Source organism: Sebastes umbrosus, chromosome 19, assembly GCF_015220745.1.
Source record: "Sebastes umbrosus isolate fSebUmb1 chromosome 19, fSebUmb1.pri, whole genome shotgun sequence".
Lineage (NCBI taxonomy): Eukaryota > Metazoa > Chordata > Actinopteri > Perciformes > Sebastidae > Sebastes > Sebastes umbrosus.
This window is the reverse complement of record NC_051287.1, coordinates 23,293,257-23,311,937: the sequence shown is the minus strand read 5'-3', so window position 1 is coordinate 23,311,937 and position 18,681 is coordinate 23,293,257. Positions and strand designations below refer to the sequence as shown.

At 41.8% G+C, this 18,681-nt stretch overlaps 1 protein-coding gene across 1 annotated transcript in view; it reads right to left on the bottom strand.

Moving 5' to 3' along the window:
• Window positions 1-18,681, bottom strand: part of pappaa (pregnancy-associated plasma protein A, pappalysin 1a) — a 119,545-nt gene that overhangs the window by 37,813 nt on the left and 63,051 nt on the right. Inside the window, exons 11-14 of the mRNA XM_037753132.1 lie at window positions 12,517-12,627; window positions 10,672-10,807; window positions 10,047-10,260; window positions 5,542-5,716 (exon numbers count right to left, since the gene is read on the bottom strand). Coding sequence (XP_037609060.1) covers window positions 5,542-5,716; window positions 10,047-10,260; window positions 10,672-10,807; window positions 12,517-12,627 — 636 coding nt within the window. The remainder of the gene's footprint in view (window positions 1-5,541; window positions 5,717-10,046; window positions 10,261-10,671; window positions 10,808-12,516; window positions 12,628-18,681) is intronic.

Sequence of the window (18,681 nt, the reverse complement as noted above, 5' to 3'; positions counted from 1 at the left end):
GAAAATGGGTGTATTAAGTTTTGCGCATCTTAAAACAACACACAAACACGCACAGAAACATTTAACGTACATCTGCCATGAGTTGTTTTCACATCTAATCAAGCATGTACTGTATCCCCCAAGTGTGTAAGTGTATAAAGGGGTTGTATGTCTGTGTGTGTGTACTGTGTGTGTAAATGTGTGGGAATTTTCCTTCCTGTAAAAAACTTTACAGCTGACTATTTCTCTTCCAGAAGCGATTTTAACAACCTTTGGCTACTCTGCCTAATTCAAGCCAGACAGACTAACAGACAAATGAACCGACTGACTGACAGCTTCTTCCTTAATCTTAAGGGGTTTGCCTTATAGCTCAAGATGGCACACAAACACATTAGCACGTAGAAAAAGTATAGCAATAACACACAGTTGTGCATCAATAGGTAGAGTTATTACAGTATTGCTTAGTAGTGGAATTAAATTTATTATTGTCCAGTACTCATGGAAAAGCCCTTATGAAACAGTTTTGGAGTAAAAAAAAAAAGCTTTACTTAGAAGCAGAGAGGTTTTATTTGCCTGGAACATACACACTTTCTGGTAGAGAAACCCAACGGTTGCATAAATGATTGTGGACAAGAATGTGTTCAGAACAGTAAAATGCGGCCGAGTGTTACTGAGAATCTAACAGTACTCAGAAGCAGACACGCTTCTGAGTACATAAAATTCTGTAAGGTTAGTTTTTTTTAAATGATAACCACGTCAGCCGGGACAGCGTGGATTTTAAACCAACTTGTGTTACAAAACCACCATGTGCAAGCTTTTTGTTTTTGGACTGGAAGAATTAATGAAGTAATGACAGACACCTAAAAGTCTGACTCTTTTCAAATTGTGGACACAGCTGAAGGTTACGCATGCTTTCTTATTAGCAGACATGGAGTGCTCAATAGCTTCATTGCAGAAGAGCACTCTGTGAAATTTGTGTTCACGTGCTCGTCCAATCAGGAGGAGCCTTGCTAAATCACCTGGTACGAGCCGCACGACTATCAAATTCTAACTCAGCGTTCACAAGGTGTTAAAGGGCTCCGTCTGTGCTTTAAAAAAACTGGGATTACAATACGCCGCCTTCACTCTCATTCACAAAGATTTAGCTTACAAGGGTGAAGCCCAGTGCAGGTATCCCCTGCTGTGGCACTATCAGGACAGAATAGGACTCCTAACACCCTGTTTAGACCTGGCATTAACATTCTTGCCTGGGATGAGGTCTTAAAGTTGATTTAAGTTATAGTTTCTTTATTCTAGTGGTGATTTTTGTCCTCTGCATTCAACCCGTCCTTAATAGCTGCAGCGCAGCACCTCTGGATCATCTCCAGCTCTAAAGCCAGTGCCTTGATGGAGGTCGAAAGGCGAGAGTATTTCTAATACAGTACCTTGCATGCATATCCTTTGACTGGAGCACCCAACAGAAAAAGCCAATGCATGAGAACATCATGACGTCTGCATTTAGGCGCCCATAAAACATGAACATAAAAGTCTTTCTCTAGCTGAGCTGGCTGACCGCCCGCTCGAATGAATATGACCCGAAATAATATGTTGATATTAATAACCCCTTAAATTTATATTGGATATAATGGCTCAAATTATACTAGGAGATATTTCTGAATGTGTGTAACATTTTCACCATCATGTTGATAAGATCTGAAGAGGGTGTTTTGGTCATTAAAAGAAAGTGGATGGGTGATCATATAGTGGGCAGGTAATGGTGGTTTGATAGGCTTGTTCTATGATGGTGGACAGTTGTGACGCCTATAGAGCCTGTTAAAGGAAAAGCCAATGTGAAATAAAACTTGTTTTCAGTGCCAGCACTCGGTGTTCCCTAACCGTTTCAAAGAGAGAGAGAGAGAGATAGGAAAAACAGACAGCAATAAAACACACATATACAACTCAAGCACGTGAGGGAAACAGATTTGTCCCGAAGATAGCACAATCTAAGAAGGTGGTGTTCCCAGAACCACTTTGACATCACTGAAACAAGAATGTAATTGGCTAATGAAAGGAGACAAGATTGTGCTTCATGCTGCACTTTTCAACCTTAGTGTGGAGGTGTGTGTGTGTGTGTGTCTTTTTAAGCACTTGTGTGGCTGAAAAGAAGAGATGCACACTGAGGGGATAAAGATAATCTGAGGGTTTTTTTTGTATTTCATTTTGTTATATTTTTGATGTTTCATCTATCATCTCATGTGATGGGGGAGATGAGAGCAGATGTACCCAGATCAATTCACTACTGGCCCTTTGACTGATCCCTTGATCTCAGATGGATGTGCCCAGTGTTTCTTTCAAATCTCTATTTGTCCGAATCTGCCCTGCAGTCGTACAGTTTCGTCAGTCACAGCAGAAGAAACATAGAACATAGAATAAAACCTTCTTCAAAATGTTGCACACTACTCTCAAAACAAAGGAAAGTAGATGTACTAAAGATGATGGTTTGCAGTGATTGGACAAAAACTACTTTAGTTTTTAGTAAACAGTACCCAGCGAGACTGTTTCTTCGTTCCGACTTACAAAGGCTTTCGGGAGGAGGCTTCTACTGCCCCTGGAGGGACGCGCAACTGGTGAAATAATTTTCCAGAGAATTGTTTCACGTCTTTGAGGATAAAAGACCGGACTTGAAATGGATCAACAAGCTAGTAATATAAGGCACTCCTGCTATGGCAGACAGGGTTAGTTAAAAGAGGATTACATTCTGCTATGGTAATTATAAACATCATTCAGTCTGCACATCTATGGTTTCAACTTTTTTTTTTTTACCAGGGGCATGTCAGCTGAGCGCAATGATTTACATCTCCATGGCTGAGCTTAAAATGATTTCGTAGCCGAGGGAGAGGATTATGGCTTTTTTTTTTTTTTTTTGCATCGCATCATTTATTAAATTTAACCGCAAAATTGCTAATTTGATATTAAACTAAACAAAACTGACCAGATGTCTTTTAATGGAATGAATGGATGCGAAAAGTTATTCATAAATAACAGGTCCTCTAAATACCTTTGAACTGTCAGTCATCATTTGGCAAACCTTGGAAGTCCAACAATTTGGCACAGCCCTACTTTGTTTTCTATTCTCTCCTGCCCCCCCCTTCACCCCACTTTCTCTGTACTCTCCTGCCTCTCCCTCTCTGAAAAGCATAATTTATAACTAAATGAATTGACATTGATGAATAGCCACAATGGTGCACTGTCAATCAAACTCTAATGCAATTAGAAGTTTGTGCAGATTCAACGGAGAACTGTTCTCATAGTGTTTGTGCAAACGGCATGTATGGATGTGGATGTACGTATATGCGCTTCCGTGCATGTACACACACACACAAACTTGAACTTATTTCTATGTGCAGATACAGTATACAGTATGTACCTTTGTAAATAAGGCCATTGAGAGGAAGACAGAGGGACTGAGCGACTTACATGCATAGTGTATTTTCAAAATAAACTTCCGTTTTCACAGGAAGTTAGGTTTAGGCAACACAACCACTTAGTTAGGGTTAGGAAACGGTCGTGGTTAACTTCACTAACGACTCACGGGACTGACGATAACGAGTCACGTAACTAATGACTCACGTGACAAAATATGTCAACGTTTTTATTTACTTCTATTTTCACACGGGGGCACGAACTATCTCCTGGTTGAAAGTCTTGTGTTCGTTCGACCCATCCACCACCCCTCCTGCGCGCCCTTAGCGGACTCCGATTCCATTTATACTACATCACTTGCTCCGACCGTCGAATAACGCCACGGGTGGGATTACATTGGAGTTAGTTGAAAGCCTGGTTCGTCACAAACTTTCGCGTCGGTTTCCAATGCTGAGGGGCGCTGCCCGATTGGCAGTATTTGGGAGTAAGACCGGGTTGTGCCCACTGCCATAAAACTCAACAGAAGAAGAAGAAGAAGACGATGGGGCAAGGCCGGATGTACCTGTACTGCGGCGAAAGATGTCTCTTGTTATTTTCAGGAACGTGGTGGGATAGGAGCTGTTTTTGTCCGGTGTGCCGATGTTCTTGTAATATATTTAAGATTCAACAAATTTGCGAGACAAGCGTTGTTTTTTTCTTGATCTACTTGAATCAGAAACAGTTGCAGATTCAAGTGCATCATCAGCGGAGTCTTGTGATTACTGCACTCGCTCCATGTGGAAGCATCTTCCCGTCAGACTGACGTAACCCTTCACGCGCTGTCCCTGCAGTGTTACTGCTTTCGTTAACAACACGGCCGTAGCGACATTTGTCCGTTTCACACATGCAGTCTATACCTGAAATGTTCAGGAACATTTCCTGCATGGGGGTCACAAGTGAATAGGAGCAAGGGATCGACATCCAAGAAAATACGGTGGGAAACTGACAGGACTTATTTTCCTGGTATATCGAATACCTGCTCCCCATTCGCACATGACCCCCATGCAGGAAATGTTCCTGAACATTTCAGGGATAGACTGCATGTGTTGAAAGGGACTTCTGCCTCACAAACACACCCACGCATACGGTACAATTCCAGACTGTAATGCACATAAAAAACAAAATTTACCTTGTTCTCTGAACCTCCGATTTCTCTGAGGGAGCATTAATAGATTGTCTTGCAGACTTCTTTACAGAGCCGTGGAGAAGGATAAAGCGTTTATGTGGCCTTTACAGCAGCTTGGCCCCAATCCAAAAGGTTTACGATGTGGTGTCAACTACCCTGTTTGTTTGTTTACTTGTGGTGTGCACGCATCTGTGTGCGTACTGCATCTGTCCGCATCTGTGTCCTGTTTATGCAGGAGATTGTCTGTACTTTACTGTATATGTGTGTTGGTATCGACATGGAAGCATTTAATGTGTGCTGCTGCTGCTGCGAGAGAGAGAGAGAGAGAGAGCGGTAGCAAATCTCTGCCCTTTAACAGAGACTTCAATGTGTGCAAAATGAGCAGGGATGGAGCGAGGGAGGGAGAGGGAGCAGACACTATGCGATGATGTCATCGTCCTGGTGGAGTAGCGATACAAAGTGACTGTTTGAGGTGATGCGGTGCAGCATGCTCAGCAAGAGACTAAACACTATTATGTCTGTGCTTGTACGGAATATGTGCGTGTACGTGTGTGTGTGTGTGTGTGTGTTTGTACATGTGTAGCAAGCCAGCAAGAGGAGGCGACTGGGGCGTCTCCGCTCCTCAGTGCAGCACTCATCTACCTGGATGTTGATGATGTCATCCTCCCTGGAGGCTTGCCTTGCCAAGCCTAGTTTTTGCAGGTGACAAAATAAATGCAGATAGAGAGGAGAGGAGAGCAGAAAGAAAAGCGTGTTTGCACTCCTCTCTCGTGGCCATTTGTGTATACTTGAGTTTGCATCGATGCATGTTCATGTGTGCATTCACAAATGCATGTTTGCACGCATGTCGCCATATGCTGTAAAAAAAAAATGCTTTTGCACTTAAGCGTTTGCATGTGTACATTTATGCATTTGACAGGCCTCTTTGTGCACCGAGCACCCTGACTGCCTGCGTGTGTGTGTGTGTTTAAACATGCGTGTGGCAGTGCGTCTACCTGGCTCTTGATGATGTCATCATCCTGGTGGATTTGCAGGACGTATCCAGAGTTGCAGTAGATGGTGCAGCGGTCGCCGTTGTAGAAGTGGCGGCCGGGGCTACTGCACTTGAGCTCTGCATTGCGGATTAAGGGTTCCTGGCAGTCAATGGCTTCGCACGAATAATGTACACAACTACAAGGGAGTGTGTGTGTGTGTGGGGGGGTGGGGGGGGAGGTGGGGGTGGGGGTTTGTAAGAGAGACAGAGAGAAAGAAACTAAAAACCACATTTAAAGTTACAACCGACATAAATTTTGTGTATAAAATAACACTGCAGACACGCAAACGTGGAAGCAGTCACACATTTGCTCACAGACAGAAAAAAAAGCCACACATTGAGTCAACCACATTCATCCATCAATGACTGCTTAACATATCAAATCAATAAACCACATGAAAAAAAGATTGCCATATTTGCTATGCGCATAAAAGGGGTGTCTGTGCGCATACACACACACACACACACACACACACACACACACATGGCAGAGGGAAGTTTGTGAATTAAGAGCGACAGGATAATGTTATGTGCGGGCTACGATGGCAGAGTTTGGCCACAGCTTTATGTTGGTATCCTGATGGGAGAAGGCTTTTTAATGCTCTTGGAGGGCTTGGATGCCCAAGGCACCTTTTTTTACAACAGTCCACATTCTACAGTATAGGGTTCCCTTATGAAGCCGACAGAGAAAGAGGGAGAGAGAGAAAGAGGTGAAGGTATGGGGGCACGGAGAGAGGATGAAAAAAACATTGTTAAACTTAGTCCTATTTTGCTCTTTTCATCTGTTTGTTTACCTGCAGACGTAATCTTTTACCTTTATCTCTGATGCAAACCTTCTATGCACCTAGATTATTCCTTATGTCCTTCATTTTTCTGCCTCACTGTCCCTCCCTCTTGGTATTAAAGGAAAGCACAAGTCAAAAACAAATGAGCTCTTAGTAAAATTCTAAGCTTAGATTGAAATCGCTCATGTTGACAAGCTGCTAAGCTGCGCAGGTGAAGCCCGTTTATATAAAGCACGAGAGCAGCAGTCCCTTACGTCAAGGCTTTTTGAGGACAAACTAGGGAAGCCTCCTCTGTGGCCACTTTGGCTTGGAACAAAATCTCTTTGTGGTTTTCTGCTAGTCACTATGGAATTTCTGACATAAATTGCAATTAACTACCTGAAAAACTATCCTCCTCCCCGTGTGAGTGAGAAGTACAGTATACAGCACAATAAAATAGTGTGTATGACAAAAAGAAGAAAAAGAAACAGAACAACAATTCTCAATGTAGTAAGAGGTGAGGAAAAAAAACAGTCTGAGAGAAAAAGGGAAAACATACATGTGCACGTGTTCGCAGACGAGCGTGGAACATAAAACTGAGTCATGTTAATAGCTCCTGTTGTTAACAACTCGGGGAAAAAGGGATGTGGTGTTTTGTGGAGGCATAAGTATTACGGGAAATGTGCAGCTCAGCCCAGGAGAATGAGAGAGTGAAAGCGGGAGCAGGAGGCACGGAAAAGGGGAGAATTCAGGAGGAGGCAAAAAACAGTTAGAGGGAGAGGAGGATGACGTGAAAGTAAAGGATGAGAAGACAGCATGGGACAACATATGATGAAGGGGAGGAGGAGGAGGAGGAGGACGGGAGATGTGGAAAAGCGGGGAGAGGGGATAGGAATAAGGAGGAAGTGAAGACGGAATGAGGTGAAATGGAAAGTGGGTATATAGACGACAGAACGCAGATGATAAATTGGAGTCGATTGAAGAGAAGAAACAGATCAATGAGCCAGGATTCTTCACTGATGTTGTAAGAACAGACCGGTAAATAAGAACTGATCATAATATCATAATATTCAGTGTGTTCCAGTTAAACCTTCGGAAGATAAGTGGGCATGTAAGAAACATTCAAGAGCCTCTGGAAATTAGATGAAGTGGAGAGAATATGAAAGAAAGGAAAGTCAGTGAGAACTCCGGGAGAAAGCAACTAGTCTGTGTGTGCGTGCGGTAACAAACAATTTCCTGGCTGGTGCAGATACACAGCAGTTTTAATCTATTTAGGTGCTGGATGTCTCACTGGCACACAATAAAAGCCACAAACAGCTCTATCTCCCTGCACAGACCCCCCGACCATCCATTCTTTGTGTATTGCGGTGTTTATTAGTGCATTTCTTGTTGAAAGGGCTGTGGGAGCATCACAAGTATGAATTGTCTCATGCATGACAGTGGTGTGGAAATTGGCAAATTGTGCCTCCTTGTGTGTGTGTGGTCTGGTTTAACTATGTTTGTGAGGAGGGACTCGACAGCGTATGGTTAGTCGTTAACATTTTTTTTTTTTTTTAGTAGTAGTTAAAATTAAAGGTCTTATTGATAACATTTTTTTTACGTAGACAAATATAAAAAAATACATCCACAGAGCCTTTAGAAAGGTGTAAAAAAATAAAAATAAAAGTATGGTTTATCCTGACAAAAAAAAAGAAAAATCATGATTGTGAATTAATCATTTTAATAAATTTTGGCGGGTCCAAATTGAATGTTTTGTGTATCTCTGTGGAAGATATCTGACGTTTGGTTCCCACTTCTAACAAGACTTGTGATGACTGAGGATGACCGTATATAAGTGCCTGGCAATGACTTGTGAAGTGAATGCGATGGAACGGGGGAGAAAGAATGCAACATCTAGTGGCTGAATGTTATCAAAAACACCTTTAAAGGTACTGGAGACTCCAATATTGTGAATTTGTAGCTAAATAGGCAGTTTATTTATTCTTTTCGTGGTCTTGCCAACAGCTCTTAGAAATGTCTTGGATAAATGTCAAGGGATTTTTTAGATACATTTTATCATCTTTATTTCCCAGTCCAGATGCTGGGTTTCTCAGGTGTTACGAATCGTTTGGTCACACACAGAACAGAAAAATGTCCAAATGTGGAATACTGCTCTACGCTGGGCAGCACTTTTGATGTCTGATTGACAGGTAATTTATTTAAATAACTAGTTCAGGGGTCAGCAACCTGCGGTTCTTTAGCTCCTCTCCAGTGGCTCTCTGTGGCTTTGACAAAAAATTATATGGAAATGATTGACGGTTATTTTTTTAAATTCAAATTTTCATTTATCATTGTTGTAGACCTAAAGTGATTCTTATATTCTCAAATTATAAAAAATGTGTTGCCTATACACAGAGTAAAATAAAGGTTTTATCATTTCAGTCAACTATCAGCATCATAGCCTACGTACGTCGCTACAGCCCGGCGCCTTATGCTCTAATTTTGCTGGACCTCAATAGCTCAATAGGCTAGCTATGGATTCCAAATCCCAAAAAAGAAAAGTCTCAGAGGAAAATAGAGAATTTAACATTAAATGGGCAGATTTAACACAAAAAAAGTAATTGTAGGACATTTTCAAAACAAGCATACTGCATTTGCTGAGAAACCAGCAGGAGCTTCCAGCCAGACGTTTATTCAATGTCCTGCCTCGCATTTGCACTTGGGCTGATTTACCTCATTTTGCAGCTCAAAACAGACTTAAAAAAAAAAATAAAAAATTGGGTCAAAAATGGCTCTTTTGATAGTAGAGGTTGCTGACCCCTGAACTAGTTGGAGTTGTGTGTGAAAACGGTGACTGACGACCTCGACGTGGTGCTAAACAATGCAACAATTATTAAAGGGAAAAAAAAACATGTCCAGTTTGGTGGGTCTTTACAAAGAAAAAAAAGACTATTTGTATGCAGTGTGCACTTCAGCCGAACTCAATACAAACAACAAACCTGGGTGGTAAACAAGTTCTAGTGCTGGAGGCGGCACCACGGTGGCTCTGTTGTTGGAAATTTGCGGAGCTCAGCAACAGGTTTCAAATTAATTGCAAATTTCCAGTGATATTATATTTGTTACCGAGAACATTTTACTGTTATAGCTGTAGCTTTGGGCAGACCTCTAACATTAAACAGCTTGTTGGCATCATTAATTAACACACGCCTCTCCCTCTCTCTCTCTCTCTCTCTCTCTCTGGCTCGAATACGCAAACACAAACACAGCTCTTTGCATCTCTTGTCTCTTCTCCTTCTGTGTGAATGGTATCCTTAGCGTGTGCCCACGTGTACGTGTTGTCTGTCCTCTTTACAGGCGGTAGCGAAGACATTTTGTGGTCAAGGTCTTATATGTATACATATACAGTATATATATATCAAATGTCAATCAAATGTGTGATTTGGCACCATAAGAATATGGTTGTTATGGTGAATTAATTTGGTGCCTTCAACGCAGCGTATTCCAATGCGAAAAGTCAGGATAAACTATGGTGATTTATATGGAGATTTGGAAAAACATTCCTGTACCTTTAAGGTGAAAGATTGTGCATGTGTGTGGCTGCCCGCTCGTGTCGACACGTGTGCACACATAATCTTATGATTTCTTTGGTTGTGATGTGTGTGCGTGTAACATATGTAGGCCTCATGTTCACCGGTGTTCCATTTCCCCTTTTTCTCGGCCTCACCTCTGGCCCGTGGGGTTGTAGATCTCATTGCTCTGGCAACCGCTTATCGTGATGGGGTCGAAGGACTGGAAGGAGCGCAGGCCCACTCCGGAGACGGCCACGAGGCGAGAGGCGAACATGACCAGGATGGCCTTGGTGTGGTAGAAGGCCACCGACAGGTCGTGGCTCACCGGGATCACCAGGGGGTTGGTGCGGCAGCTAAGACGCCACTCACCTGTGGAGAGAGGATATTGGGGATGGAGGAGGAGACGAAGAGGAAAAGTGTGTTGAGATTTGAGGTGGGGGGGAAGTCGGGGACAGAAGCAGAGATCAGGAGGAATCAGAGTGGCAGATGTTAATCAAACCTTAAAAGTGAATTAGGAGAGGAGAAAAGGATGGAAGAGGAGGCTAAATAGCACGCTGGTGTTGAAAGAGATACAGTGTTCTAATGAATACATTTGCATAAGCTGAAAAGATGGATGAGAGTGACATGCGCTGAAGGGGGGCTTCGCTCTAAATGATATCTGCTCAATTATAACAAGCTCTAGTTAGCTACAGTAGGTAAAGCTCCATTGAGCTCAGCTTTCATATTTAGCAATCTAACACCCACCGGTAGTGCGTTGTGATTTAAAAGTACAGTTCTGACCTAGACTATGGATGCCCTCCTTGGTGTCCACCAGCTGAACAGTGATGTTACACTGAGTCTGGTCGAGGTAGCCGGTCCCGTCAGCAGCCAGATGTATAATCACAGCTGCCGCCACCATGGGATGAGAAAAGTGGGCCTAAGGGAAAGAAAACAAAATGATAAAGTTAGGCACACATTTTCAATAACTACTGTATCCTCTCTCTTAGTCTGTGTCTCTTCTTTACGTACACTTGCTATTTTGACTGCATAAGTGCGTGGAACACTGACAAATATGGGAAAAATGCAGTGCACTCTAAGTACCCCGATGTAATCAAGTGAGCGTGGAACGCTGGACACCTCTCACCCTCAATGGTCGCCATCTTTGCTACTGTACGTAGTGGAAGGGGAGGGGCCACGAACCTGAGCGGAGAAGCTGCAGCGTTTGCGATTAAAACAGCGAACACCGAACTATACAAATTTAAGTTATACATTTTTTTTTTCACAAAGTACCACTATACTGTTGTCAGATAGAAGCCATTATTGGGTTCATTTATCCGTCTGAATTGAATTATTGCCGATAAGGTGCGATGTCCGTGGCTGACTGTCACCAGCTGATCAACCGAGCTTCTGGTGAGTGCACAACAGCCGTGTGCGATTTGAGACAACACTATCCTGTTGAATTGAGACAAAGCTGTAAATTTGAATAATAATTCAATTTCCCCTAATTTGAATCGTGCATCATATGTGCTGTCAAATTGCTGCATAATTCTTCTGTATTTCCGTTTGATTTTATAGTTGTCACCATAATGATGCAATGGTGTTATAACGCACTGCATGGCGTCCCCATAAAGAATGGAATGGACTGAGTATAGGGAACTTCACAACACAAGGCGGAGTGGTGTCCAGTATCTCGCCTTGTTCATTATCTTCTTATATTGTCACCTCTGGCGATTTTAGACTCTTTTTAAGGGTGCTCAAGCACACCTCAATTTCATCTCAGCATCCCTAAAAAATAAATATCAAACCAAGTGATCCCGGCCGACATTACCGTCTTTAAGAGGCTGTAGCAGACTCAGTATTAAAGCTAGAGTGAAGATAAAACTAAACCATGTCATGTTAGCTTGTCGGGAAGGAGGCTAAATAACGCTCCAAATTTAGGCTACATTTTGGCGAGAGAAAAACCGGCATGGCGATTTTCAAAGGGGTCCCTTGACCTATCGCAGCAAAACATAAAGACATTCCAACATAACTTGATGCAGAAAAGACAGAAATTGGTGCATAAAAAAAATCACCAGAATACAGGAAATGAAGTGTTTGAGGCTCAACATTTCCTGGAGGAGGACCCCAAGACTAGGGGGTGCACCAATACCGGATCCGATATCGGGCCAATAATGACTCAAATAGCTGGATCAGATATCAGTGACAATGGGGCCGATCTATTCAATTAAATTTTATGTTTATATACTATATACATTATATACTGTAATTTGAATTCCTGTTTATGTTTTGACCAATTTGCATTAAAAAGGTTTACACCTGAATTTTTATTTCTGTTTATTCTGAAGATTTTTTACCAAGTTGCTGGTGTACGATTTATTAATTTAATCGGCCGATACCCAAAGCCCATGTATCGCTGTCGGGACTGAAAAAGCCAGATCGGTACATCCCTACCCCAGACCCTCCGCTTAATATGTAATAGGTACATTTCTTAATACTTCTTCCTCTCTAAATTCAGGCATCACCCTCTAAAGTGGCATCAATATCAGGTGACACAAGTTAACTATAGTATCCCCACGAGGTAACTGAGTGTATTTTTTTTCCAAATGACTGCACCAAAATGCATCAGTCCTTTCAGATAGGTCTTACCTTGAGCCAGTAGTTAGGATATCCCCAGGTTGTCTTATGAGCCTCACGACAGGGGAACCATGCGTACTGGGAAACTCCATCTGATAGATCAAACACCTTGGACTGACATGTCTAGGGAAACAGAAGAGAAGAGGGAAATTGGGTAATTTTCTACGCATCCCTCTAAGTAAAGCCTGTTATTTTCCATTTTGTAGGTCCAAAGATTTTGTTATGTAATACGCGTAAAGAAGTATAAATAAATGTAAGATAAAATTGAGGAACATTTTAAACAAAATGTCTCAAAAAAGCTAACAAGAGATTCCATTGGTTGCTGTATCGTCTTTGAAAAGTTTGCTGCTTCTCTTCAACTTGTTTCTCACCACAACATGTCAAAACATTGGCCCAGTAGCTTACTAACTACTGTATTTTACACAACCTTAACAAAGCTTCAGTTTGGTTACTGTCTTGGCCTTCAACGCTGTGACCCCTGTTTTTCCACAGCTGTCAGCTGTTTGGGCTGACGTGCAGCTGACGTGCATTCTGTGCAGCGCTGTTTGTTTGTGTCTTATCAACAAACCCGGCAACTTGTCATGTGCTAACCGCCCGATGTCCCTCCTTTCTTCGTATTTTTGAGTCTCCCTTGTACTAGTCTAGTGCGTTTTTTTGTGTGTGCTCACCTTGTGCCGGCTTTTTAAAAACCCTGTCATGCCACACCTGCCCACTAGAAGCCCTCAGAGAGTTTTCATGATTCCATGCAACATCTGAATTAGTCACCTGTGTCACACAGCTGCACTGCATTTACTCAGAATCAGATCCCTTTTGGATGCCGATTTTGATATGATAAAAATATATATATGTTTTTATACCTTTCTTCATTTCAAAACGTCAGTCTGGATCGCCACTTTGCTGTCTTTCAGAGGCTCTAGTAGGTTCAGTTTTAGAGCTAGTGTGAAGACACATATATCATATGTAACTAGAAAAACCTAAGGAATCCATTGGTACCAACCATGACATGCTAAGACATGGAAAGGAAAATTCCAATTTTAGCGAGGAAAAACTGGCATGGCCTTTTTCAAAGTGGTCCCTTGACCTCTGACCTCAAGATATGTGAATGAAAATGGGTTCTATGGGTACCCACGAGTCTCCCCTTTACAGACATGCCCACTTTATGATAATTACATTTTTTTCAGGCAGTATAAATGTGTTATTTTCGCCTATACTAAAATGGTGTGTTTGAATATTTCTGCATACTGGGGTCCCTAAACATTCTTGAGAGTGAGACCATTTTTTAAAAATTGACCTTATTGTATAAGATGACCTGTGGTGACCTCTAGGATAATCACAGTCTCATGAAACATTACAGCCACAAACTTAAGACCTGGAGCATTCAGAGGATGGATTTCCTAGCTAGATTGACAATAAGGGGGTTTCTGAGCAGTTTACACAGCAGAAGTGCTCGCCATCCAATCACCGAAAAATGCAATTCTTGCAGAAATCTCAGTATGTCAAAAGTTTTTGATCCCAAATCACAGCATGGCTTTTTCTGTGGTGTTCCTCAAGGTCTTGGTGTCTTAATGTGGTATTTTTTAGGGATTATTGATCATTTTCATCAATTCTTGAGTGGTAAAAAAAATGGTTACATTTAGCACCAAATCTGTGTAACCAATGGTATCAACCCCAAAAAGTGCTGAAATAAACTTATGAGACATAATAGAGCATGAGAATGGAAACCATATACTTTGATCATAATGTTCTAAACCCTTATACACTTTCACAATTCATTTTAAATAATGAATTAATTCATGTAAATTTTTGATTCATGACTAGAACAACTTGACACACAGTGCTGAGCTGCATCTCAAATTAATCTTCAGGTTTCCAGCTTTCAGATGATGTACATCACTTCTATGTGACATCTACTGTTGGCCTGCTATCTTCCCCTAAAGACCCCCTGTAAAAAAGACTAAAACGGCTCTATTGTTGGTCACAGAGGATTCATGAAATACTACTACCTTGCATGAGTATTGGTAAAAAAAAAGAAGTAAGATGTAATGGTAGAAGAAACAGAGTGAACAATCTGAATAAATGGTGATATTGATTAATACTGCTTAAATATGTGACCTGGCAATTGATATGATAAATGACACTCAAACTGTCAAGAGTGCAATTTAAGTTAACTCAAACTTAATAAAGAGAGTCAGTGTTCTTCCCAGAGGCTGTTGAATATGGCACTGAGTGCAAATGCCAGCACACTCGTGCAACCAGAGATCTGTCCTACCGCAGAGAAAAGAGGGGGTTTGTGAGTTATGGTGACACCGAAAATTCAAGTCAAAACAGCTCAGGTATGGTGATTGGCTGCTCAGCCTCTCACTTCACCACTCTGTCATCCTATCAGAAGCAGATATATAATGGTAGGGCAGAGCTTTAAAAGGACAAATTCAAAACTGCGCTAGTTTCCAGTCGTCGTAAATTCTAGTGACCTCATTACTGTGGCTTTGTTTACATACAGAAGTAAAAAAGGACCCCCCCTCTAGGATTTGTGTCCCACACATTATCGCCTCGTTAGCTACGTTAGGATGATGTTCGGCAAGGTATGGTGAGAAACATGTGAAAACAGGATGATCCAAACAGTCATTATGGTTAAAAGGAAGAAAAAGCGGGCAGAAAGACAGAAAAAAGGTAGATGGACACATTTGTAAAAAGGCTATTGAGTAATAGCTAACACAGACAAAGGGGGGAGAGAGGGCACACACCCAAGGACGGTGAGTTTCGCCCGCTGCCCTGAGCTAGTGAAATGAGACACCGGTAACATGAGAGTTTTGCTAGAGAGGCTACTGTAAGATCCTGCCACCGTGGAAAACTGGCCAGACCAGCTATCTGTCTATATATCTGTCCCCTGGATCTGTTGACGTGACCTTTCTGCTCAGAGCTGAAGCGGCAGAAATGAGAAAATGCAGGTGAAAAAACACCTGAGATCAGTCGCCGCAGGACTTTGTCCCAACTTGAGTGCAGCTGCACAGATCTCCGTGTTGTATTCATCGGAAAACAAAGTAGTTCGCTAAATGTTGATGAAATAAATACAGTAACTAAATTAAAGTTTAGCTTCGAAGTCCAACATTGTTTCCCAGCCCGACTCTGACTTTGGTCTGGGCTTGATTTAATTAACCAATATGATGATTTAAAGGGACTGTAGGCTGCTAATGAATTTGAGTCAAGACGAGCCGGGAAGGTGACAAAAACCCTTTCCGCGTGCAAATTGATGACTTATTCGTGTAAACACAGGTGGCACTAACTACACCTTCCTACACACACCCCATCTCCCCTCACCCTCCCCCCCCCCTCATCTCCTGGTGTGTTTTTCTAACAACCCACTGTTGGAGACAGACAAACACTGCTCGGCATGCCAAAGCCCCTGCACTCAAGCAAACACCCCCGTAAAGCATCACACCAGTAGGAGGCAATTCACAAGTCTCCCATGGCTCATTACACTTCCTCCAACCTCCTCCCCATGCAATGGCAAGAGTCAAAGCACTCTAAATAGATTTGTCATTGATTATGATTTAGTCATTAAAAGAGGGGTTAGGGGTGGTTGTGGTGGTGGTAACACACTTTTACACCCAACCAACCATGGCTACTTTGGTTCCACACATTCTGATTTTATCCATTCATCAACACTATAGGCTGACACATAGAGACAGACAATTATCACTATCTCACTCACTTTTACACCTACGGGCAAATTAGAGTCGCCAATTAACCCACGGGCTTTGGACTGGAGGAGGAAATTGGAGCACCCCGCGGGAGCCCCACGCAAATTCCAGAGAACGCAGCCAGTCAGCTCTGGAGTCAAGCTTTCAAATGTTAATTTTCTATTATCTAAAATTCCAAGATTTAATTTTACTTTTAGGGTGCTTTCACATTAGAGGCCCGGATCTGAGTACAGTTGTCCCCAAAGTCCAGTTCGATTGATTAGTGTGAACGCTCCGTACCGTACTCGGGCACGGTTCGTCGATCCGTACTCCAGACCACCTTTTCAAGTGGACTGGAGTACGGATCATGTGGACTCGGATACGGTTCGCATCAGGTGTGAAAGCCAACCGTACCAAAACAAGGAAGTGGGCCGCTATTTAACGCGAGTAACGTTAGGTAGTTTTGAAAGTGCAGCCTTTTTTTAACCCTGCCGGTCTCTTCTGAAATCTGTATACATAATACAGTTTCATATCTATATCTGTATATAGGCGCAGCATGCGCCGATCTCATCCTCTGAGCTGCACGGCCGTGGATGATACAGCAGGAAAGCCGGCGAGAGGTTCCTTAAAACATAAATAATAGGCGATGGGGTTGAGTGATGTTTGTTATTTTATTTAGCTGATTTAATGGTCTGTCTGCGAAGAACGAGAGTTGCTCGGCGGGCAGAGAGAGAGACGGGGTGGGGGGGGAGACAACGTTTAGAGTCAGCCTATTTTCACACCAAACTCGGTGAGATAAGAGTTTATTTAGACCAAACCAGAGTTGGCGATTGTTGGAAAGACTAACGACAACAGTATTAGTGAGTTTATTTTGAAAACGCCATTAATCTTTTGGTTATGTGTGATGTGACACACTAGCCCGTTTCCATTTAATTGTCAAACGAATTTTAAGCAAACTTTTGAAAATGACGCAAAAAAGAAATGTGAATTAGAGGCGTTTCCATTAACTGGTCTGGAGCAAATAAACTCGGCTACAGAGTAGTTTGGTCAGAAATTGGCTCTATAGTGAGTTAAATGTTCGCTACATCAGAATTTATTGGGCAAAAAGCGTTTCCATAACCCATTTGGCGCATCAACTCTTTTTTTTGACAAATTGAGAAACCACCTCAAGCGAGTGTAAAAACGTTTGGTGCAACCGTTTTGATGGTTTTCGCAACTGAGTGAAGTTTTATCAAATGTTGCTGTTTCCATACAGCTTCAATAATGCCATACTGCATTGCTAGTGCAATGTGCATACAAACACGTGAATGGAAATGCTACTTCTGCTATCTTAGTTGTCAACATTAATCTTCAGGCTCAGGTCCATGATCCCAACCCTTTTTAAAAATGTTAACTCTAGAAAACCTTTTTTTTTTTTTTTTTTTATTACAGCTTCAGCAATGCTCCTTCTCCTAACATGCGACAGTGTCTTCAGTTTGCAAACACCAGGGTGCAATCAAAGGTTTAACCTTTGAGTACTCCGCTAACAGTTATGGACTTTGTAATCAGGTTAATTCACCTTCCTTCATGTTCAAACAAACACCCTTTTCAAAAGAATTTGTTCCCTTGCTATTGTTGTTGAGATATAAGAGTAAAGACGTCACCGTAAATGGGCTTGCATTACAGTGACTTACGATTAAATGAACAAAAATGTTTCCTTTGAAAAGGTGTGTTTAATAAGCAACCTATCACTAAATGCTATCATAAGCACAGAAATGATAACTAGAGCGCTAAAAATTTTGAACCTGGCATTGCACTAAAAATCTAAAACCGAATTTAGAATTTAATAGCTTTACATTGCAAGACGTCCTTACATAGTGTATATCATCATTGTAAAATATTTGCATGGAAAGTTTCATCCAAATATTTTTCTGGAGATCATGGATACAATTTCCTGTATCTCCTTTGTTACTATGATCAGGTGTTAATTAAGGACTGGGATAAATGCATTCTCGACAGTAAATACCCAAGGATGGCAAAATGCACATGCATTGTTTACTGCACCGAGGACAGAAGGATGGGAGCCCAGAAATATTTATAGCACTCACTTTGTCACGGGTCAAATAACAAAATCTGATAATTTTACACATAATTTGTAAGTTCACAGCATATGGCTATAATTATCAATATACATAGGCTACTCCACCAACCAAGGCAGCAGCATAAGCACCGTTACACAAGCATCTGCACAAAATATCCCAGTATTATCATTGCATACACTTCATCTAGTATCAAGAATGTACCTGGTATTGATAAATGCAAGCCAGTATAAGCTATGTCTTTGTGCCTATTTTTTTTTCAGCCCCTTTTTATAATCTTTCCCAGAAAAAGTACAATTTTAAAAATGATATGGCAAATACATCAGCTGAATCCATTAGAACAAATACAGAACAGATGCGATTTCCTCTATCACGGACATTAGTGCAAGACCTGATCAATCAGCCCGCCCCTGATATTA